The sequence below is a fragment of the Bombina bombina genome, chromosome 6, assembly GCF_027579735.1.
Source record: "Bombina bombina isolate aBomBom1 chromosome 6, aBomBom1.pri, whole genome shotgun sequence".
In the NCBI taxonomy this organism is placed as follows: domain Eukaryota; kingdom Metazoa; phylum Chordata; class Amphibia; order Anura; family Bombinatoridae; genus Bombina; species Bombina bombina.
In genome coordinates this window covers 1,059,624,035-1,059,648,246 of record NC_069504.1, presented here as the reverse complement: position 1 = coordinate 1,059,648,246, position 24,212 = coordinate 1,059,624,035, and the positions used below count along the sequence as shown (strand labels likewise).

The 24,212-nt window shown below is 40.1% G+C and overlaps 1 protein-coding gene across 16 annotated transcripts in view; it reads left to right on the top strand.

Annotated features, from left to right (window-relative positions):
* The window catches only part of MICAL3 (microtubule associated monooxygenase, calponin and LIM domain containing 3), an 809,998-nt gene that overhangs the window by 341,273 nt on the left and 444,513 nt on the right, over positions 1-24,212 (top strand). For 12 of the 16 annotated variants that reach the window (XM_053718886.1, XM_053718885.1, XM_053718887.1 and 9 more), the window contains 3 exons: positions 14,574-14,654; positions 15,426-15,479; positions 20,454-20,561. The exons of 3 other annotated variants lie outside the window; for them this stretch is intronic. In XM_053718886.1, coding sequence (XP_053574861.1) covers positions 14,574-14,654; positions 15,426-15,479; positions 20,454-20,561 — 243 coding nt within the window. The remainder of the gene's footprint in view (positions 1-14,573; positions 14,655-15,425; positions 15,480-20,453; positions 20,562-24,212) is intronic. One more of the 16 variants, XM_053718891.1, reaches the window with a different exon arrangement.

Below are 24,212 nucleotides of genomic sequence, written 5' to 3'. Positions count from 1 at the left end.
TATACCGAGTCCACGGGTTTCATCCTTTACTTGTGGGATATATTCCTCCTGCTAACAGGAAGTGGCAAGAGCACCACAGCAGAGCTGCTATATAGCTCCTCCCCTCAGTCATTCTCTTTGCTTATGCTAGCAATAGGAAGGGTAAAGTTTATGTGGTGATAAAGATAGTTTAGTTTTTCTACAATCAAGATTTTTTTATTTTAAATGGTACCGGTGAGTACTGTTTTTACTCTGGCATGACATAGAAGAAGAATCATGCCTTGAGTCTGATGATCTTAGCAGTAGTAACTAAGATCCATGTTCGTTCTCTCAAGTTTTACTGAGGAAGTACAGTAGAAATCTTCAGTATGGGGGAACGTTTTCTTGCTGCAAGCAATATCAAGGTATGTGCAGTCATTTACATTCTGAGGAGACCTGATATATCAGAATTTGGCTGACATATTTCTCATGCGGGGAAAGGGTAAGCAGTATTCCTTATATTAAAAGGGTGGTACTGTAGTAACCTGTGTATTATTATCCCATTCAAGATAACATGGGATACTTAAGGGCTATGTGATTTTGGACACGGGGGCAGCCTAGGAAACACCTAATGTTACGATTATGGGGTTTGAGGCTGAGTTTAATTTTTCTGTGGGGTTCACATGGCATGTTCATTACAAAAAAAGCAGTGTGTGCATATTTTTACTGTTGAAACGCTTCCCATGCGGTTTTCTCAGTTGTCGGTTCATCAGACATGATGGGCGGGGCCTAATTTCTTTCATGTAATTAGCAAGAGTCCATGAGCTAGTGACGTATGGGATATACATTCCTACCAGGAGGGGCAAAGTTTCCCAAACCTCAAATGCCTATAAATACACCCCTCACCACACCCACAAATCAGTTTTTACAAACTTTGCCTCCTATGGAATGAAGCTTCGGTTGATCAGATTTGCAAAGCAGCAACTTGATCTTCTTTGCATATTTTTACTAAATTCTACCATTTTGATGTGTTTTCTTCTTCTGAAGCAGTTTTTGGTAGAAAAATACTTCAGGCAGCTGTTTCAGTTTGATTTAAACTTTGTTTTGGGTGTGGATTATTTTCAGCGGAATTGGCTGTCTTTATTTTATCCCTCCCTCTCTAGTGACTCTTGCGTGGAAGATCCACATCTTGGGTAGTCATTATCCCATACGTCACTAGCTCATGGACTCTTGCTAATTACATGAAAGAAAACATAATTTATGTAAGAACTTACCTGATAAATTCATTTCTTTCATATTAGCAAGAGTCCATGAGGCCCACCCTTTTTATGGTGGTTATGATTTTTTTGTATAAAGCACAATTATTCCAAATTCCTTATTTTTTATGCTTTCGCACTTTTTTCTTATCACCCCACTTCTTGGCTATTCGTTAAACTGATTTGTGGGTGTGGTGAGGGGTGTATTTATTGGCATTTGAGGTTTGGGAAACTTTGCCCCTCCTGGTAGGAATGTATATCCCATACGTCACTAGCTCATGGACTCTTGCTAATATGAAAGAAATGAATTTATCAGGTAAGTTCTTACATAAATTATGTTTTTGCGCTTCAGTGCACAGTTAGTTTCTGGAGAGGTAGCAGCCATTAGCTCCGGTTGGAACCAGACTGTGAGGCTGTATTTTGGAGTGGGACCGGATCGTTTTGACAGGTCTTGGGGGCAGGTAGGCGCCACAGCAGAGCTGGGCGAGGTGCAGAATCCATTAAGTGAAAATTGTCTGCAGATCGTTTTTACTGCCTAATTTACTAAAAATAAGATTTAACTCTCATTACTTGTGGTGCAATATCAGATAGCACATTAGGCTCTCATATCAACAAAATTATTCATTTTGAATGTCTTTTTAACGACTTTGCAAAACAGTGTACACTTTTTATTCTTAAAGGCTCAGTAACCGTTTTTGTGCTGAATTGTTTTTTTCACATATAATAAAGATTGAGAACGACTTGTGCTGTTACTAGTCTGTACAACATGTCTAACATGGGAACTCAGTGTTCTATGTGTTTAGAAGCCATGGTGGAACCCCCTCTTACATTATGCCCTTCTTGTACTGAAAGGGCCTTACACTGTAGGGATCACATTTTAAATAAAGAAAGTGGGCCTCAGGATGGTTCTCAGTCTGCAGAGAATCAGGATATGCCATCTAATTCTCCCCAAGTGTCACAACCTTTAACGCCCACACAAGTGACGCCAAGTACTTCTAGTGCGTCTACTTCTTTTACTTTGCAAGATATGGCTGCATTTATGTCTACTACCCTTACAGAGATATTCTCTAAACAGCCAGGTTTGCAGGGTAAATGCCATAGGTCAGATATTAATGTAAATACTGACCCCTCTGACGCCTTAGTGGCTATTTCCGATGCACCCTCCCAATGTTCTGATTTGGGGGTAAGGGATTTTATGTCTGAGGGAGAACTTTCAGAGTCAGGAAATTTATTAACTTGTGTCCTTTAAATTCAAATTAGAACACCTCCGCTTATTGTTCAGGGAGGTTCTGGTGACTCTGGATGATTGTGGCCCGATCACGATTCCTCCAGAAAAATTGTGTAAAATGGACAAATATTTGGAAGTACCTACTTATGTTTTTCCGGTTCCTAAGAGAATTTCGGAAATTGTTTTCTCCCCCTCCTAATTTTAAGACAATGTTTCTCATATCTGACACCATGCGGGACTTCTGGCAATTGATTCCCAAGGTGGAGGGAGCTATATCTACTTTAGCTAAACGTACAACTATACCCATTGAGGACAGTTGTGCTTTTAAAGACCCTATGGATAAAAAATTAGAGGGTCTTTGAAAGAAAATATTTGTTCACCAGTCTTTCCTCTTACAGCCTATAGCTTGCATGGTTCCACTAACTACTGCAGCTGCCTTTTGGTTTGATGCCCTGGAAGAGTCTCTGAAGGTTGAGACACCTTTAGAGGACATTTTAGACAGAATTAAGGCTCTTAAACTAGCAAATTCTTTTATGACTGATGCTGCTTTTCAACTTGCAAAATTAGCAGCGAAAAACGCAGGCTTTGCCATTGTATAGCGTAGAGCGTTATGGCTAAAGTCATGGTCGGCTGATGTATTGTCTAAATCTAAGCTTTTATCTATTTCCTTCAAAGGTAAGACCGTATTCGGGCCTGAGTTGAAGGAAATAATCTCTGACATTACTGGAGGTAAGGGTCACACCCTACCTCAGGACAAGTCCCTCAAGATGAGGAGTAAACAAAATAATTTTCGTTCCTTTCGAAATTTTAAAGGAACATCCTCTGCTTCCTCTTCCTCCACTAAGCTGGAAGGGAACATTGCTCCATCCAAGGCGGTCTGGAGACCTAACCAGGCCTGGAATAAAGGTAAACAAGTCAAAAAGCCCGTTGCTGCTACCAAGACAGCATGAAGGGGCAGCCCCCGATCCGGGACCGGATCTAGTAGGGGGCAGACTCTTTCTTTGCTCAGGCTTGGGCAAGGGATGTACAGGATCCCTGGGCATTGGAAATTGTGACCCAGGGGTATCAGTTGGAATTCAAGGACTCCCCCCCCCCCCCCCCCCCCCCCCAGGGGAAGATTTCATCTTTCACGATTGTCTGTAGACCAGACAAAAAGAGAGGCGTTCTTACGCTTTGTAAAAGACCTCTACACTATGGGTGTAATTTGCCCAGTTCCAGATTGGGAACAGGGGCAGGGGTTCTATTCAAATCTATTCGTGGTTCCCAAAAAGAGGGAACCTTCAGACCGATTTTAGATCTTAAATGTCTAAACAAGTTTCTCAGTCTCGTCGTTCAAGATGGAGACTATTCATACAATTTTGACAATGATCCAGGAGGGTCAATACATGACCACGGTGGACCTGAAGGATGCGTACCTTCACATTCCTATCCACAAGGATCATCATCCGTTCCTGCGATTTGCATTTCAGGACAAACATCATCAGTTTGTGGCCCTTCCCTTCGGGTTGGCCATGGCTCTCAGGATCTTCACAAAGGTTCTAGGGTCTCTTCTAGCGGTTCTCAGGCCGCGAGGCATAGCGGTGGCGCCCTATCTGGACGATATCTTGATCAAGGCGTCAACCTATCATCTGTCCAAATCTCACACGGACATAGTGTTGTCATTTCTGAGAAGTCATGGTTGGAAAGTGAATGTAGGAAAAAGTTCACTAGTTCCACAGACAAGAGTTCCATTCCTGGGAACTCTGATAGACTCGGTAGATATGAAAATATTTCTGACAGAGGTCAGAAAATCAAAGATTCTAAATACTTGCTCTGCAGTCCATTCATCGGCCATCAGTGGCTCAGTGTATGGAAGTTATTGGACTAATGGTAGCAGCAATGGATATCATCCTGTTTGCTCGCTTTCATCTCAGACCACTACAACTGTGCATGCTCAGTCAGTGGAATGGGGATTATGCGAATTTATCACCTCAGATAAATCTGGACCAAGAGACCAGAGACACTCTTCGGTGGTGGTTGTCGCAGGTCAATCTGTCCCAAGGGATGTGCTTCCGCAGGCCATCTTGGGTAATAGTAACGACGGACGCCCGTCTTCTGGTGTGCAGTCTGGAATTCCCTGAAGGCTCAGGGTGTGTGGACTCAGACGGAGTCTCAATTGCCAATCAATATTCTGGAACTGAGAGCGATTTTCAACGCGCTGCTAGCGTGGCCTCAGTTGGCTTTGGCCAAATTCATAAGATTCCAGTTGGACAATATCACGACTGTGGCATATATCAATTATCAGGGGGGAACAAGGAGTTCTTTAGCGATGATAGAAGTATCAAAGATAATTTGATGGGCAGAGGCTCACTCTTGCCATCTGTCTGCGATCTATATCCCAGGAGTAGAAAACTGGGAAGCGGATTTTCATCCGGGGGAGTGGGAACTCCATCCGGAGGTGTTTGCACAATTGATTCAGCAATGGGGCACACCAGAATTGGATCTGATGGCATCTCGACAGAATGCCAAACTTCCACGCTACGGGTCCAGGTCAAGGGATCCCCAGGCTGTACTGATAGATGCTCTAGCAGTACCTTGGTCGTTCAACCTGGCTTATGTGTTTCCACAGTTTCCTCTCCTTCCTCGTGTGATTGCCAGAATCAAACAGAAGAGGGCTTCAGTAATTCTAATAGCACCTGCGTGGCCACGCAGGACCTGGTATGCAGATCTAGTGGATATGTTGTCTCTGCCACCGTGGAGACTACCATTGAGATAGGATCTTCTCATTCAAGGTCCTTTCCAGCATCCAAATCTCACTTCTCTGCAGCTGACTGCTTGGAGATTGAACGCTTGATTTTATCTAAGCGGGGTTTCTCTGAGTCGGTCATTGATACCTTGATTCAGGCTCACAAGCAGGTCACTAGAAAAATTTACCATAAGATATGGCCTAAATATCTTTCTTGGTGCGGATCCAAGGGATACTCATGGAGTAAGATTAGGATTCCTAGGATTTTGTCTTTTCTCCAAGAAGGATTGGAGAAGGGATTATCAGCTAGTTCCTTGAAGGGACAAATTTCTGCTTTGTCAATTTTGCTTCACAAGCGTCTGGCAGATGTCCCAAATGTTCAGGCTTTTTGTCAGGCTTTAATCAGAATCAAGCCTGTGTTTAAACCAATTGCTCCGCCACGGAGTTTGAATTTAGTTCTTAATGTTCTTCAAGGGGTTCCGTTTGAACCCATGCATTCCAAAGATATTAAACTGTTATTTTGGAAAGTTTTTTGTTTTTAGTAGCTATTTCTTCGTCTCGAAGAGTTTCTGAGCTTTCTGCGTTGCAATATGATTCCCCTTATCTTATATTCCATTCTGATAAGGTGGTTTTGCGGACTAATCCTGGATTCCTTCCTAAGGTTGTTTCAAATAAGAATATTAATCAGGAAATTGTGGTTCCTTCCCTGTGTCCTTATCCTTCCTCTAAGAAGGAACGTTTGTTACATAATTTGGATGTGGTTCGCTCTTTAAAATTTTATTTACAAGCGACCAAGTATTTCCAACAAACATCTTCCCTGTTTGTTGTTTATTCTGGGAAGCGTAGGGGTCAAAAAGCTACGGCTACCTCTCTCTCTTTTTGGCTGAGAAGCCTCGTCCGCTTGGCATATGAGACTGCTGGACAGCAGCCCCCTGAAAGGATTACTGCTCATTCCACTAGAGCTGTGGCTTCCACTTGGGCTTTTAAGAACGATGTTTCTGTTGAACAGATTTGTAAGGCTGCGACTTGGTCCTCCCTTCATACTTTTTACAAATTTTACAAATTTGATACTTTTGCTTCTTCTGAGGCTATTTTTCAGAGAAAGGTGCTTCAAGCAGTGGTGCCTTCCGTTTAGGTTCCTGTCTTGTCCCTCCCTTTCATCCGTGTCCTAAAGCATTGGTATCCCACAAGTAAAGGATGAAACCCGTGGACTCGGTATATCTTGTAAAAGAAAAGGAAATTTATACCGAGTCCATGGCCCACCCTGTCATTTCGGGACAGGATTTATTTTTTTTATAAACTTCAGTCACCTCTGCACCTTGTTCTTTCCCTTTCTCTTCCTATACCTTCGGTCGAATGACTGGGGGGAGGAGTTAGGGGAGGAGCTATATAGCAGCTCTGCTGTGGTGCTCTTTGCCACTTCCTGTTAGCAGGAGGAATATATCCCACAAGTAAAGGATGCAACCCGTGGACTCGGTATATCGTAAAAGAAATTTGATCAGGTAAGCATACATTTCCTTTTTTTTTCTTTCATGATTCAGGTAGAGCAGGCGATTTCAAGCAACTTTTTAATTTACTTCTATTATCAATTTTTCTTCGCTCTCTTAGTATCTATATTTGAAAAAGCAGGAATGTAAGCTTAGGAGCTGGTTAGCGCTTGCTGAATGGCGGCTACATTGGCAAGTCTGCAAAAACATCATATAATTGCAAGGTGTATACTGTTCCTTTACAATTGCTTTATGTTGTACAAAGAAGTGCCATTACTACATGACTAATTTTAAATCTCTAGACCCAGTTGTGGTGTTTTATTATTTTGGATAGTTTAATTGGTTTCATTTTGCTTTACAGCAAGCTTCCATTTTGTTTTCATGTTCATCACAGCAGCATATAAAGCTGGATATAAATCGGTACCATTGTGTTAATATTAAACCAGGAACTTCAAACAGTTAATCGAGATCCTTCTTAATTCTGTCCTCTTGCCTTTCACCAAATATAGTTTTTTTTCCTTTTAAAGAGACAATGTTGTGTGTTTTTTTGTCTCCTGTTTTGTGTGTCCCCTATGATCTGTTTTACCTGCTGTAGTGTATTAAAGTAATGGTAAAGTTCATTGATTTATATGAACAAAATTTGTAATAAAGTAAACGATGGGCACTTTCATTCATGAAAATCACTGTAAACGCTAAATTATATAATTACCCTTTCATGCTATACATTGCGCCGTTACGTTTCCCGCAGCACATACTGTGTTTAATAATGAAGCATGCTGTAGCTAATCGTATTGCGCCCCCTTTGGCGTCCAGCAAGTTAATAAGAACGCCCCTGGTTTTGACACCAAAATGGGTGCAGTACGATTTTGGCTACAGCATTATTCGTCATTGAACATTGAAATAGAGTATGTGTTTCGGGCAGAGGAACGGCACAATGTGTAACATTAAAGGGTAATTATTTATATAATTTAGGGTTTACAATGATTTTCATGAATGAAAGTGCCCATCATTTACTTTTTTATTACACATATTGTTAATATAATCAATGAACTTTACCATCACTTTAAATAGTTAACAAATATATGTTTTAATTTTATTTTTCATTTGAAATAGCCAATTTTGCCTGTTTTATCCCCACTTGCACTAAACATTTCAATACTTATGTACTGGTTATAGAAAAGCTAAGTAAACAAGAACATTTAGAAGAAATCCCATTAGGGGGTGAAACAGAGAGATGCTGAAATATTAATTTTCCATTGTTGTCTCTAAGGGCTCTATTTACAAAGAGATGAATTATAGGTGATCTATGCATTATGAAGGGCCAAATCAAGTAAATATCTCCTGCAAAGAGAGTTAGCCTTGCATAATGCATAGTTAATGCTGCATACAATTTACCTGCAGTTCTCATATTTTAGCTGAATTGTCCAAATAATTGACTATGCAATGTGCAGGGCTGGCAGGCATTGAAATGTTTCATTTCACCTGTCATTCATCTCTTAAAGGGATAGTAAAGTCAAAATTAAACTTGCAGGATTCAGATAGATTTTGTATGCAAAACACTGTTACCATTATTTGTGTGTGTATATATATATATATATATATATGTATATATATATATGTATGTATATATATATATATATGTATATATAGATAGATACACACACAGACACACAATGCTTGTCACTAGATTTTAGTCATATAATTTTCTTGTTCTAAAAATATTTGCTTCTAATTTCATATGTACATTCCTTTCTTTTTTGTTTTTTTTATAACAGGGACATGAAACCCATTTTTTGTTTCAGGATTCAGATAGAGCATACAGTTAAACAAATTTTCAACTTATTTCTTTTACATTATCTTCATTCAGTTGATATAATTTCCTTCCATAAGGAAGGGAGAGTCCACGACTTAATTCCTTACTGTTGGGAAATACAACACCTGGCCATCAGGAGGAGGCAAAGACAACCCAGCCAAAGGCTTAAATAATTATTTCACGTAAATGGCAAGAGTCCATGAGCTAGTGACGTATGGGATATACATTCCTACCAGGAGGGGCAAAGTTTCCCAAACCTCAAAATGCCTATAAATACACCTCCCACCACACTCTCACACCTTAGTTTTACAAACTTTGCCTCCTATGGAGTAAAGGGACAGATTTCAGCCTTTTCGGTGCTGTTACACAAGAAGCTAGCGGAGCTTCCTGATATTCAGTCTTTTGTTCAGGCTCTGTCCAGAATCAGACCGGTATTTAGACCTTCTGCTCCTCCTTGGGCTTGAACTTGGTTCTTAAGGTTTTCCAGAGAGATCCGTTCGAGCCTATGCATGCGCTTGACATTAAGATTCTCTCTTGGAAGGTTCTGGTTTTTTTTGGCTATTGCATCGGCTCACAGAGTCTCTGAGTTAGCAGATAACGGGTTTTCCAAAGAAACGACTTTTAGTCACTAATATGGGGAACATGTAAACCGGGTTGCTGGACTCAGAACGCGCCTTTCTTTGGAAAACCCATTATTTGAATTCAATTACCTTTAGAACTGTGGTGATTACTCAGACATTTGTACACCACTCCAGTATTGCACCTAGATAGTTTAATTGTTGTGAGGTTAATCCTCTTTTTTTCTTAGAATAGCTTACTGTGCAATCCGTGAGCCTTTTCTGGTGTGCCTGAGGTTTTTTACCCTACCTTTTCTTTACTAGTTCCACCGTTTTCCTTAGACTGCCTGAATACTATACTTAGTATTACCTTATTTGTTGTGAGGTTTATCCTCTTGCTCGCACATATAGATTATTTTTGTGCAGCCTATTACTTATACATACTAAGTTTAGGTATCATCCCCTTCTACTATTAGGATCACCTATATATGGATTTCCTATATATGATAAATACCTGGGTTTGCTGGTACTTTCTTTTTTGTATTTCAGTTTTTAATCTAAGTTTGATATACACCTACACTGTTAGTTTCTTATTGTTAATAGTATTCAATAAATGTTAAGTTTTAATCTGTAAACCTCCTTGGCGGTCTTTCCTGCCTTATACTGTTGCTCTAGCTTATCTCTTTTGAGTGCTCTAGAGTCCATCTTTCGCTCCCTGTTTTATTACTCTCTGATTAGGACAGTGAGTACCCCCACCACATAATATAAGTTTATAAGGGTTATTATACCCAATCTGCATTTCTGAAAGTATATCTGACAATGGATTCTTTCTGGTAAATCATTTTATTCATGGGGCAGTAATAGATCATATTTCCCTTTCTATTTAAGGTCACTCTATCTGCTAGTTCCCTGAAGGGACAGATATCGGCCCTGTCTGTGTTACTGCACAAGAGATTGGCTGAGCTTTCGAATGTGCAGTCCTTTAAGACTCTGACTAGGATCAAACCTGTGGTTAGATCTTGGGCTCCGTCTTGGAACCCCAATCTTGTTCTTCGTGTTTTGCAGCAGGCTCAGTTTGAGCCTATGCATACTGTTGATATTTAAATTGTTTTCTTGGGAGGTTCTTTTTTTGTTGGCTATTGCCTCTGCGTGCAGAGTTTGAGATTTTTGCTTTGCAATGTGACCCCCCCCCCTTATCTTGTTTTCAATGCTGATAAGGCGGTTTTACATACTAGTTGGATCATAACATTAATCAAGAAATTGTTGTTCCTTCCTTGTGTCCTAATCCTTCAGCGAAGGAACGCTTGCTTCAAAATCTAGATGTGATTCGTGCCTTGAAGTTCTATCTTCAGACTACTAAGGAATTCAGATATTCTTCCTCTTTGTCATCTATACGGGGAATGGTAAGGGGCAGAAGGCTACTACAACTTCCCTATCTTTCTGGTTGAGGAGTGTCATCCGCTTAGCTTATGAGACAGCGGGCGACAGCCTCCTGAGAGGATAACGGCTTATTCCACTAGAACAATGGCCTCCTCCTGGGCTTTTAAGAATGAAGCCTCTATGGATCAGATTTGTAAGGCGGCTACCTGGTCCTCCTCATACACTTTTTTTCCCTAAATTTTACAAGTTTGATGTGTTTGCTTTCGGGAGAAAAGTTTTGAAGGCTGTGTTACCCTCAGAATAGGGTCCTCCTCTTTTTTTTTTTGTTCCCTCCCGTTATTCCTTCAGTGTCCTCTGGAGCTTGGGTATAGTTTTCCCAACAGTAAGGAATGAAGTCGTGGACTCTCCCTGCCTTATGGAAGGAAAACTTAATAATAATTTATCATTTCAGGGGTGAAGATAAAGTGAAGACAAATTGACCTTCTTCACGGATGATATCTTATTTACTATTACCAAACCGCTCCTATCCCTCCCAAATTTATATAAGGAGCTAAATAAATTTTCTGTAATCTCAGGTTACCGAGTTAATTTAGATAAATTTGAAATGCTACCTATAGAAATCCCTCCCACATGAAGAAGCTAATAGAAATTAACTTGGAACTAGGACAAGCCAAATACTCTCTAAAATATTTAGGAATACAGCTAGCGGCACAGATTCAACTTTTATATAAATTAAATTATACCCCACTCTTCAAATCTATCAGGAAAGATCTTCTAAAATGGAGGAGTTGTAATTTCTCCTGATTGGGACGTGATTAAGATGAATATATTACTGCAACTCTTATACCTCTTTAGAGCCCTCCCAATTTAAAATTAGTTATCCTGAATTAGCATCCATCCAATTGGCAATTTTAACATTTACTAGAGGGAAAAAGTCAGCCAGGATTTCCAATATAATAATGACAAAACATAAGACTTTAGGGGCCTGTGAGTACCTAACTTATTGGAATATTATAGAACAGCTCAATTAGCTCGAGACACTTTAATCGGTAGATCAGAATTAGCTGCTATATGGATAAAAATAGAGGCAGATTTGGTGGGGTGGGAAGCCCACAATGCAATTCTATGAGACAATAAACCATTGGCTGGCCAAGGGGCTGACAGGGAATGCCTATCAGATATCTATTGGTGAGGGAACTTCGGAGGGACATAGACAAATGGGAGAATAAGGGCCAATATCGGGTAGCAGACCTATTAATACACAATAAAATTGTGACATTTTCTCAACTTCAGGAAAAAACATTTCCTATTAAGATACATTGGTATTTATACCTTCAGATAACCTCTTCCCTGACTAAATTCCTTAAGACCATTCCTGGCCAAACTAAGACCGCTCTAGAAAATATTTGTACATCCCGAACCAGGCCAAAACACACTATATCCAGGCTATATATTCAAAAAACTGGAGACTCGCCTAAGAACTCAGTAATGCTTAAGTGGGAAGCAGACCTAGAGATTTCTATAGATAAAAAAACATGGGATGAGGTTTTTGTTTTGGCCTCGGGGGGCTTACTGAGCGCGGACCTAAGAGAGAATTTGCTAATGACAATGTTCAGATGGTATCTGACCCCTCTGCGAACTTCACATATGGATCATAAGTCCAGGTTATGCTATAGGGGGTGCAGAGAGGTAGGTACATATAAACATATGTGGTTGGAATGTGGGGAAGTTCAGACCATCTGGAGATCACTCTCATCAATGCTTAGTTACATTCTAGATGAACAGGTTCAACTCACTATCACACAAGCATTACTTCATAAACGTATCCAGAAGTTTAATAAACCCATAAACACTTATCAAAATTGTATGTACGATGACAAGATCTTGCATAGCAAAATACTGGATTGGCATTCTATCATCGTTTGAAATAAAAAATAAAATACACCACACACACACAATGTATGAATTGGCAGCTTGGTCACTGGGAATGAAGGAAGCCAATGATCAAATATGGTTTTACTGGAATCTTAGAGATGGAACTGGCTACCCCAGATAGATTTTCAGCTTCCAAGCAGTAGTTATATAGCCTAAGTTGCCTCAAGATCTATAGGTGAGCTCCCACTACTTATCTAATGATTATTATGACACAGTCTCTGGCACCCAACCCTTGCTAGTTATTCTTTTGTTTTTGTTTTCTTTTTATCAAGATGTTATTGTTTATATATTTAGCTTTCCTAATCCCCCCCGCCCCCCCTTTTTACTGTAACATTTGAAAAATGAGTTATCCTTCCCCAGATATATCCATGATATTGAATGTTGCCTTGTATGACAATTGGATTATCAGGAAGAATATGTGGCTGTTGTTTCTTGAGGCTTAATGTAAAAAGTCGTTGACTACAATTTTCACATGATTCTGTTTACACATGTATTTATACCCATTGTCAAGGAATGACTTGATTTTATTGTATTACAAATAAAATGGTTTAATAAGATTTAAACATAAATAATTTATCATGTTCTTAATGAGATTGTTCAATTGGATTAGCTAATATGGCCACTGGCAACAAAGTTAAAGCAAATACATTTTTGCTCTGTAAAAAATAAAAGTATACTGCAAACATTCAATGCTGCTAGGTTATTTTACTACTAATTATCTGTGACTTACAACAAGTTATTGCCTTCTACCTAGATATACGTTTGGAGATAACATTTTAAAATATATTTTTTCATTTTCACCCTTAGATAGTTGTCTTTAATTATCTGTTAATGTTCCTTTGTCAGAGCTGTAGACTTAAAGGGACAGTCTAGTCAGAATTAAACTTTCATGATTCAGATAGGGGATGTAATTTTAAACAACTTTTCAATTTATTTTTATCATCCAATTTGCTTTATTCTCTTGGTATTCTAAGTTCAAAGCTAAACCTAGGTAGGCTCATATGCTAATTTCTAAGCCCTTGAAAGCCGCCTCGTTTCAGAATGCATTTTGATAGTTTTTCATAGCTAGAGGGCGTTACTTCACGTTACCTAGGAGTCAGCACTGATTGGCTAAAATACACGTCTGTCAAAGGAAAAGGAATAAGGGGGCAGTCTGCAGAGAGAGTAATCACATAGACTTAGACTAATTTAGATTAGTGACTCTTAAATCATCTACATTTAAGATCTTTCTTAAACAAAAATATTTTTCCCCCTCTTCCATCTAAAATTAAATGTTTTTAAATGTATTACAACACTATTCTATTTTTAAAGTTATCCCTGGGCTATAAAAAGTTGGTGTATTTGTAGGAGCTGTTAAAAAAAACACTAGACACCTCTTGCTTTATTTTTTGTGTGTAAACATTGTACTTTCTCCCACTCTCACTGGAGAGGCCATAAAGAAAACTCTAACTTTCAATTACTGAAAATCAAACAGCTGAAATAGGCAGTTTGCAGCATTTTGAAAACTTAGGCTATATAGTTTGCTTTATGACCTCTAAGGAATGTGGAATTTTTATACAAAAGGAAGATGTCTTTCACATCCCTTAAAATTTAATCAGCTTTAAAGGGACACTGAACCCTCATTTTTTCTTTTGTGATTCAGATACAGCATGCAATTTTAAGCAACTTTCTAATTTACTCCTATTACATTTTTCTTCATTCTCTTGGTATCTTTATTTGAAAAGCAAGACTGTAAGTTTAGATGCTGGCCCATTCTTGGTGAACATCCTGGGTTGTTCTTGCTGATTGGTGGATTAATTCAACCGACCAATAAACAAGGGATGTCCAGGGTCTGAACCAAAAAATAACTTAGATGCCTTTTTCAAATAAAGATAGCAAGAGAACAAATAAAAAATGATAATAGGAGTAAATTAGAAATTTGCTTAAAATTGCATGCTCTATCTGAATCACGAAGGAAAAAAATTAGGTTCAGTGTCCCTTTAACTTGATGTTTTTCACACAAAATATTGTAATCATGTTTAGCAGCCGCTATTTCATATACATGATAGAAAAAACAATTTATGCTTCTTTTTTAGATGTAGGCATTTTGTGCTTTATCTATCTATAGTTGAAATTCTTTGTCTATTAATAGTTGACCTTCAGGTACACATTGGACAAACCTGCAGTTTTTAGGGGCAGTCAATGGTTACCATCTTACGTCTTTTTTTTCCCCTACCCTCTTTTCTCTGACAAAGCCCAGGAATAACCACCGTTCTCGGACTTGCCCTAAAAAGATCATCACCCTGTATTCGTCTGTACCTTACTCAGTCCTGCAGGTGACTTGGGCTGCATGCTCGTGGGGCACACGGCTTCTTGCTGGTTCCATACTCCAGGTCTCTAAGAAACAAACCAGCCCTGATGTGCCCATCCCCTGATGTGCATTACTGGGGTCACTTGCACTGTAATTGTATTTTTTAGCTGAGAAAGTGACTAGTTCTGCCTGTTCATCTCAGACTGTACTTTACCCTCCTGTCAGGCAGTCCAGTAATTCTGAACATAATTAGCCCTGACATCTAGAACAGCATTTTTTGATAATAGTTTTGGTAAATTTATCCTTATGTCTTTGGTGAATAGGTTGGGGTTAGTCCCTTTTGTGGCTTGTGCACATTGGTATACCTGGTGCTGGCACTGAGCTATATTTGCTTGTAACAAACAGTCTTAATCTCAAATAATTCACATTGAGTTTAGAATTAGATGCCCATTTATACATTAACACCACTTGCAGCTTTGCAGCTCTTAACTCTTCACCAGAAAGGATTGTTCTTACCTGACTTCCATATACAGTTTTCTATATCTTTTCAGTACTTCCTGTCTCATCCTTTGCCAGTCTTGTTTTTTTTGTGTGTCCTCCGTTATGTTTCCTGACTGTCTTGTCTGTCCACATAAACATTCTGCTTTAGCTTGCAATTTTGAGCATTGCCCTTTACACCTGGCACATATGCCAATGTTTGGCATTGCTGAGTGAAATACCCACCTACAGTCCTTCATTGTTCATGAATTTATCATTCATTTTATTTATTCCTTCATTCTTTCTATCCTGTTCACAGAAAAACCTGGTGTCCACGAGTGACCGTGGAGAGCAGTGTCCCAGCCCGGACAGGGTAAACAGCATGGTTTTGGCATGCTTGCTCACCACATGGCTAAGATATAGGAGCTATTGGTTTTTGCTCACTGATTAGAAATGTGAACACTTCAATTAAATATTGCTTTTTGCACTGGGTGGTTTTAAAGGCTATGGCATTTCATATTATTTTTGCCACATAAAGAATAATTGCTTCTTAATATCTATATATAAAAAACTGTAGATGAAAGTTATGAACTGCTACCCAACATGCTGTAATGTTTAATGTGTATATTTCTTTCTAATGGCAGTGAGAGTCCACAAATTCATTACTTGTGGGACTACAACACCTGTCCACCAGGAGGAGATAAAGACACCCCAAGCAAAGCTTCCCTCCCTCTTCCCCTAACCTCCCAGTAATTCTTTGCCTCGTCTACAAGGAGGATAGCAGAGAGAGGTGCTCTGCTGAAGATGGGGTTATTAGTTCTTTAATGGATTGTTTCCAGCAAGAAAGGAATGAGGTGTATATCAGTAGCCAAGTAATTCTCTTAATAAGAGTTTTGGTGAAATTTAGACACTGGATGTCCCATGCCTCCTTCCAGTTTTTTTTGCTAAACTCCTTTAGGCAAACAGTGTTAGTTACACTGCTTTTCCTTTATATCCACAGGTTTCTGTCAGATATGAAGATACTGTCAGACCTGGAATCTGCTGTGCCTGCACTATGGCAGAGGATAAGAAGACTTCTAAGAGTACGTGATTACCCCTCTCATCCTTGTTAATGGCTTGTTGCCTTGCCTTGGGACACCTTATACTAATATTTAAGGATCTTATTATGGAACCAAGGATCGGGTCATGTAGGGGCAGACTCTTTCAGGAAACCTGGTGTTAGAATGTTCAGGACCCTTAGGTTCTGGATGTCATGTCCCACGAATACAGAATAGGTTTTAAATTTCGTCCTCCATGGGGCAGATTCCTGGATTCCAGACTTTCTGAAAACCCAGAGAAGAGAGAGGCTTTCCTGATGTGTGTAGAGGACCTCGTATCCATGGGGGTGATTGTCCCAGTTCCCAGATCAGAATGAGGACAAGGATTTTATTCAAATCTGTTCATAGTTCCCAAGAAAGGGGGGGGGGGGGACCTTTCGCCCTATCCTAGATCTGAAATGTCTTAACGAATTTCTGAGAGTTCTTTCATTCAAGATGGAAACTTTCAGGTCTATCCTTTCCTTAGTTCAGGAGGGGCAGTATATGACCACTATAGATTTAACAGATTCATACTTTCACATTCCCATCCACAGAGATCATCAGTTTCTGAGGTTCGCCTTCTTGACTATCAATATCAGTTCATAGCCCTGTCGTTTGGTCTAGTAAAGGCAAGAATATTCACATAAGTCATGGTAGCTCTTCTTGTAGTAGTCAGGTTACAAGGAATAGCTGCAGCTTCTTACCTGGACGATATCTTGATTTAGGCTCCCTCTTTACCTTTAGCAAACTCTTAACACCGAGAGACTTCTGGGGGTGGAAAATTGGGAAGTGGATTCCCTGAGCAGACAGACTCTACATCCTGGGGAAAGTTCTATGAATCAGGAAGTATTCCACAAGATCTCCCGCAGGTGGGGGTTTTCTGGAGATAGACCTAATGGCCTCCCGTTTGTATGCCAAACGGCCATGATACGGATTGAGATTGAGAGATCCTTGTGCAGAGCTGGTGAACACGCTAGCAGCTCCATGGAATTTCAATCTTGCATATCTTTTTTTTTTTTTTTTCCCCCCCTCCATTTTCTCTTCTTCGGGTGTTAGTCCCTGTAGGGCCACACAGGACTTGGTATGCAGATCTTGTAAGGATGTCATCTGCTCCTCCCTGGAGGCCGGATCTTCTTCTTTAGGGTCCTTTCTTTCACCAAAATCAAGTTTCTCTGAATCTAACTGATTGGAAATTGAACACTTAGTGTTGTCTAAGAGAGGATTCTCTAAGAATGTTATTGATACTTTGGTGCAGTCTCGTAAACCAGTGACCAGACGCATTTATCATAAAGTGTGGAGAACATATTTGTCTTGGTGTGAAGAACGAGGATTTCCTTGGCATAAAGTGAAGATTCCTCCTATTCTGTTGTTTCTTAAAAGATTGGAGAAAGGCTAGTCAGCTAGTTCCCTTAAGGGTCGGATTTCGGCCCTTTCTGTTTTGTTATATAGAAAGTTGGCTAGGTTGCAGATGTTCAGTCTTTTGTTCAGGCTCTTGTTAGAGTTAGGCCTGTTTGAAACCTGTTGCTCCTCCATGGAGCCTTAATCTTGTTCTTCGTGTTCTTCAATATGCTCCGTTTGAGCCTATGCATTCTCTTGATGTTAAACTTTTATCTTGGAAAGCTTTGTTCTTGTTGGCTTTTTCTTCTGCTTGTAGACTTTCGGAATTGTCTGCCCTATGGTGTGAGGCGCCTTATATTTCATGCGGACAAGGAGATGCTGCGTACTATGATAGGGGGTTTGCCTAAGGTTGTTTCTCACAATATTAACCAGGAAATTGTAGTTCCATCCTTTTGTCCTAATTGTTTGCTGCATAATCTGGATGTTGTTAGAGCTTTAAAGTTCTACCTCCATGCTACCAAGGAATTTTGTCAGTCCTCATCTTTGTTTATTTTGCATTCTGGAAAGCTCAGGGGTCAGAAGGCCTCTGCGGTTACTCTTTCTTTTTGGCTACGAAGTTTGGTTCATATGGCATAAATTGAAGCAGATCAACAGCCTCCTTCAAGGATCATTGCTCATTCTACTTGTGTAGTGGGTTATTCTTGGGCCTTTAAGAATGAAGCTTTAGTGGAACAGATCTGTAAGGCTGCTACGTGGTCCTCATTGCACACCTTCACTAAATTTGACAAATTTGATGTTTTTTGCCTCGGCTGGGGCTTCTTTTTGGAGAAAAGTTCTTCAAGCGGTGGTGCTTTCTATTTAGGACTGCCTTTTTTTTTTTTCTTCCCCTTCCTGATCATTTTGTGACCTTCTCAATTTGTGGACTTTCACTGCTATTAGAAAGAATACATAATTATAAATTTATTTTCTTTTTCTGCAGAGTGAGTCCACAAACCCGCCGTAAAATTCTGTAGTGGCGGGCAGTCTTCTGGCACCTCTGCACCCCTTGTATCTCTCTACTTTTCCTTATCCTCAGCTCGAATTGCTGAGAGGGTAGGGGAAGTGTGAGGGATATTTGAAGCTTTGCTTGGGGTGTCTTTGCCTTCTCCTGGTGGCCAGGTGTTGTATTCCCACAAGTAATAAATTAATTTGTGGACTATCACTGCCAAAAATATATATATTTTTTTTATCAGGTAAGCATAAATTTAGTGTGTGTGTATATATGTAGTATGTATAATGATAAAACAGCAAACTTAGTAAGATAACGTAAAGCTTGTGAAACCTGCTATGTGCTCTTAGGTTTCGGGTCTGGAAAATCCAATTAAATTACAGAAAAGGGGCAAAATAAAGAATGAAAGTGTATTGCAAAGTTTTTTTGTTTTTTTTTGGGGGGGGGGGGTGGTTCTGTGCATAATGTCAAAGTGAAATTTTATGATTCAGGCAGAGCAGCAATTTTAAACAACTTTCTTCTTTACTTCTATTTTCAATATTGCTTGTTATCATGGTATCCTTTATTGAAGAGTAAATCTAGGTAGGCTCTTCTCAAGAAAGTGTGTATTTTGTACTCTCTAGCAGCATTATTTGTAACAATGTATAACAAAGCTACAAACAATATTGCAAAACACTGCTGCCATACAAAAAACACACACAAGTTATGAGCCCGCCTAGATTTACCCTTCAATAAAGGATAACATGAGAACATGTTCTGATTTTCAGACTCCAAACCAAGCCCCAAAGTTGTAGATGTATACTGATATCTACAGACTTCTGGTTGTGTAATGGTTCTTTTCATATGCAGGGGAGAGGGGGAGTACCTGCCTTTTCTGCTTTCCCATCCTAAACTTATCAGCAGTGCTAACTGGCAGCTTCTAAGTAAGTTTATTAAAGGTTTTATACGGGATTATTCTTCTTTATAGTAGAGCCTATTACATGCTGTTATATGAAAACTGGTGTATACTGTCCCTTTAAAGAGTAATACTAGATCCATGTGTGTCTAGCCATTTGGCAGCAATGTTTTCAACAATGTAAATAGCAATGTTATACATGATTGCAAACACTGCTGCCATAGAATGCTGATGACCCGCCTATGTTTACTCTTCAACAAATTATACAAAAAGAACAATGGAAATTTGGTGGTTCAAGTAAACTGAAAAGTTGTTTAGAATTGCGTACTCGATCTGTATTGTTGGTTTAATTTTTACTTTACTGTCCTTTTTAAAGTATAGAACCATTTTCCTTTCATCAGTATTTTTATTTTCTGCAAGTTAGTAGAATTCCTAAAGAACATCTGCTAAGCAATCAGCTGTTTGTTGAGATATTAGCTGCTTGAATTTTGAAATTACATTGGGGTAGATTCCAGTCTTGTTGCCAGCAGCACAGTTTTTTTTAATTATTCACCAATATAACCTGAGATATGCAGACTGGGTAACAAAATAATCATTTTATAAGTCCCAAGGTAATTAGTCTATACTAATATTGACTGTGCAGGGCAAAGGACAAGGCATGGTAATGGTCAGAGTTCAGGCCAATGCCAGAGTCCTTATTTAGGCAAAGCAGAGTAATCCAGTTCAAGGGTTTTCTTCAGAGAGCTGGGAAACAAGATGGCTCTCAGAAAACTCTTCTTTGCACAGAGAATGGGGCGTGGTCACCAGATTAAATCACTACTGCATAACACACTTGCAGAGGCCATTTAATGCACTGATTTGCCAGGGGCACACCCATCAGTGATAACATTCTTGACTAACCCGTTGCAGTGTTATAAAGTATTATTTGCCTGTAAATTCAGTATTAACGTATTTTGGGTGGAATGGAATGTTTAGACTGTGGCCCCATAGTTCTCTCTTTGTCAGACACACTCCTAATATCTAATTCCTGATCAATCTCTTATACAACAGCTTGACTCAGAGACCCTTCGCCGTACCCCTCTTGACCAGTGGCAGCAATCCCTCACCCTGCGCTCCTCCGACCGCCCCTCCTCCCCTTCATCTGACTCCATCCGACAGGTAGCATGATTCTCCGTGCACTTAGGCAGCCAAGGGCTGTATCACGTGCACACAGCTGGTGTGTGCAGTGATTGGTGTGTGCGGGCTTTGGCTTGTTTTTTGTTGTACATATGTTGTGAGCACAAGTAGAGACTGACAAGCATGGTGTTTATTGAATTCTACTAAACAACAATGCAAAAGATGCTTATATATGAAGTTTTTTTTTGGGTTAATGAATGTTGCGAAAACAAACTAACTCAATGGGAATCTGGGAATGGCACTGCACAATCTTTCTGAAAGAATTTTGCATCTTATTTCTAAATAAACTTGTCACTGCATAGTTTTTGTTTTTGTGTGCATGGAACTCTCTCTAAAATGAGAGGTAACTCCTGTCCAGTCTGCATGCATGTTCGTAGATCCCACTTGGCAGGATATTTGACAAGCGTTGATTGGCTGTTACATGCGTAGTTACTGTTTGCTGGCAGCAGATGGCACTCCACCATAATTTCTCTTGTTAAGTGTGTTCAGTCCACGGGTCATCCATTACTTATGGGATATATTCTCCTTCCCAACAGGAAGTTGCAAGAGGATCACCCAAGCAGAGCTGCTATATAGCTCCTCCCCTCACATGTCATATCCAGTCATTCTCTTGCAACCCTCAACAAAGAAGGAGGTCGCAAGAGGAGCTGGAGTTTTTACTTAACTATTCTTCAATCAAAAGTTTGTTATTTTAAATGGCACCGGAGTGTGCTGTTTTTCTATCTCAGGCAGTATTTGGAAGAAGAAACTGCCTGTTTTTTTTCTATGATCTTAGCAGGCGTAACTAAGATCCACTGGCTGTTCTCGACATTCTGAGGAGTGGGGTAACTTCAGAAACTGGGAATAGCATGCGGGGTCCTCCGCAAATGAGGTATGTGCAGTACATTATTTTCTGGGAATGGAATTGACTAAGAAAATATTGCTGTTACCGTTTGATGTAAGTACAGCCTTAAATGCAGTAGTGGCAACTGGTATCAGGCTGATAAATGTATGCGCAGTCAAGTTATTTTCTAGGGACTAGAATTTGACTGAGAAAATACTGTTAAAACTGAAATACTTAAGCCTTATCTGCAGTGGTAGCGACTGGTAGCAGGCTTAGTGATAACTTTGCATGACATTGGAAAATGTTATTTTTTAATAAAACGTTTACTGGCATGTTATTCGTTTTTGTGAGGTACTTTGGTGATAAATCTCTTTGGGCATGATTTTTTCCCACATGGCTGACATATATTTTCTGCATGGAAACCGTTATATCAGGGCTCCCACTGTTGTGATAGGAGTGGGAGGGACCTTGGTTTAGCGCCTTGTTGCGCAGTTATAATTCTAGCACAGTCTTCCTGCTTCTTCCTCCTTGATCCAGGACGTCTCTAGAGAGCTCAGGGGTCTGCAAAATTCATTTTTGGGGGAGGTAATCAGTCACAGCAGATCTGTGACAGTGTGCTTGACTGTGATTAAAAGCATTAAATCTTAATTGATATCCGTTTTATCCGTTTTGGGTATTGAGGGGTTAATCATCCTTTTGCTAATGGGTGCAATCCTCTGCTAATATTACACATCTTGTTAAGAATTGTTTAATTATATCTGTATTTTTTGAAGCGCTGCAGCGTTTTTTATATTGCTTGTAAACTTATTGAAAGTGATTTCCAAGCGTGCTAGTTTCATTGCTAAGTCTGTTTAAACATGTCTGATTCAGAGGAAACTGTTTGTTCATCATGTTCAAAAGCCAATGTGGAGCCCAATAGAACGATGTGTACTAATTGTATTGATATTGCTTTGAATAAAAGTCAATCTGTACCGATAGAGAAACTATCACCAGACAACGAGGGGGAAGTTATGCCGCCTAACTCTCCTCACGTGCCAGTACCTGCGTCTCCCGCTCGGGAGATGCGTAGGATTGAGACACCAAGTACATCTAGGCCCTTACAAATCACTTTACATGATATGGCTAATGTTATGAAAGAAGTATTATATAATATGCCCGAATTGAGGGGCAAGCGCGATAGCTCTGGGTTAAGGACAGAGCGCGCTGATGACACGAGAGCCATGTCTGATACTGCGTCACAATTTGCAGAACATGAGGACGGTGAGCTTCATTCTGTCGGTGACGGTTCTGATCCGGGGAGACCGGATTCAGAAATTTCAAATTTTAAATTTAAGCTTGAGAACCTCCGTGTGTTACTAGGGGAGGTATTAGCGGCTCTGAATGATTGCGACACGGTGGCAATCCCAGAGAAATTGTGTAGGTTGGATAGATACTATGCGGTACCGGTGTGTACTGACGTCTTTCCTATACCAAAAAGACTTACAGAAATTATTAGTAAGGAGTGGGATAGACCCGGTGTGCCTTTTTCCCCTCCCCCGATATTCAGAAAAATGTTTCCTATAGACGCCACCACACGAGACTTATGGCAGACGGTCCCTAAGGTGGAGGGAGCAGTTTCTACTTTAGCCAAGCGTACCACTATCCCGGTGGAGGATAGCTGTGCTTTCTCAGATCCAATGGATAAAAAATTAGAGGGTTATCTTAAGAAAATGTTTGTTCAACAGGGTTTTATTTTGCAGCCTCTTGCATGCATTGCGCCTGTCACGGCTGCAGCGGCATTCTGGTTTGAGTCTCTGGAAGAGGCGATTCGCACAGAGCCATTGGATGAGGCTTTGAGCAAAGTTAGAACCCTTAAGCAAGCTAATGCTAATGTGGTAGTACATCTAACCAAACTTACGGCTAAAAATTCCGGATTCGCCATACAGGCGCGCAGAGCGCTCTGGCTTAAATCCTGGTCAGCGGACGTAACTTCCAAGTCTAAGCTACTTAACATTCCTTTCAAAGGGCAGACCTTATTTGGGCCCGGCTTGAAGGAAATTATTGCTGACATTACGGGAGGTAAGGGCCACACCCTTCCTCAGGACAGGGCCAAACCAAAGGCCAAACAGTCTAATTTTCGTGCCTTTCGTAACTTCAAGGCAGGAGCAGCATCAACTTCCTCCGCTCCAAAACAGGAAGGAACTACTGCTCGTTACAGACAGGGTTGGAAAGGCAACCAGTCATGGAACAAGGGCAAGCAGGCCAGAAAGCCTACTTCCGCCCCTAAGACAGCATGAAGACAGGGCCCCCTATCCGGAGACGGATTTAGTGGGGGGCAGACTTTCTCTCTTCGCCCAGACTTGGGCAAGAGATGTGCAGGATCCCTGGACGTTGAAGATTATATCTCAGGGATACCTTCTGGATTTCAAAACCTCTCCTCCACAAGGGAGGTTTCATCTTTCGAGGTTATCAACAAACCTAGTAAAGAGAGAGGCATTTCTACAATGTGTACAAGACCTCTTAATCATGGGAGTGATCCACTCAGTTCCGCGATCGGAACAGGGACAAGGATTTTACTCAAATCTTTTTGTGGTTCCCAAAAAAGAGGGAACCTTCAGACCAATCTTGGACTTAAAGATCTTAAACAAATTCCTAAGGGTACCATTGTTCAAGATGGAAACCATTCGAACCATCCTACCCATGATCCAAGAGGGTCAATATATGACCACAGTGGACTTAAAGGATGCTTACCTTCACATAACGATTCACAAAGATCATTATCGGTACCTAAGGTTTGCCTTTCTAGACAGGCATTACCAGTTTGTGGCTCT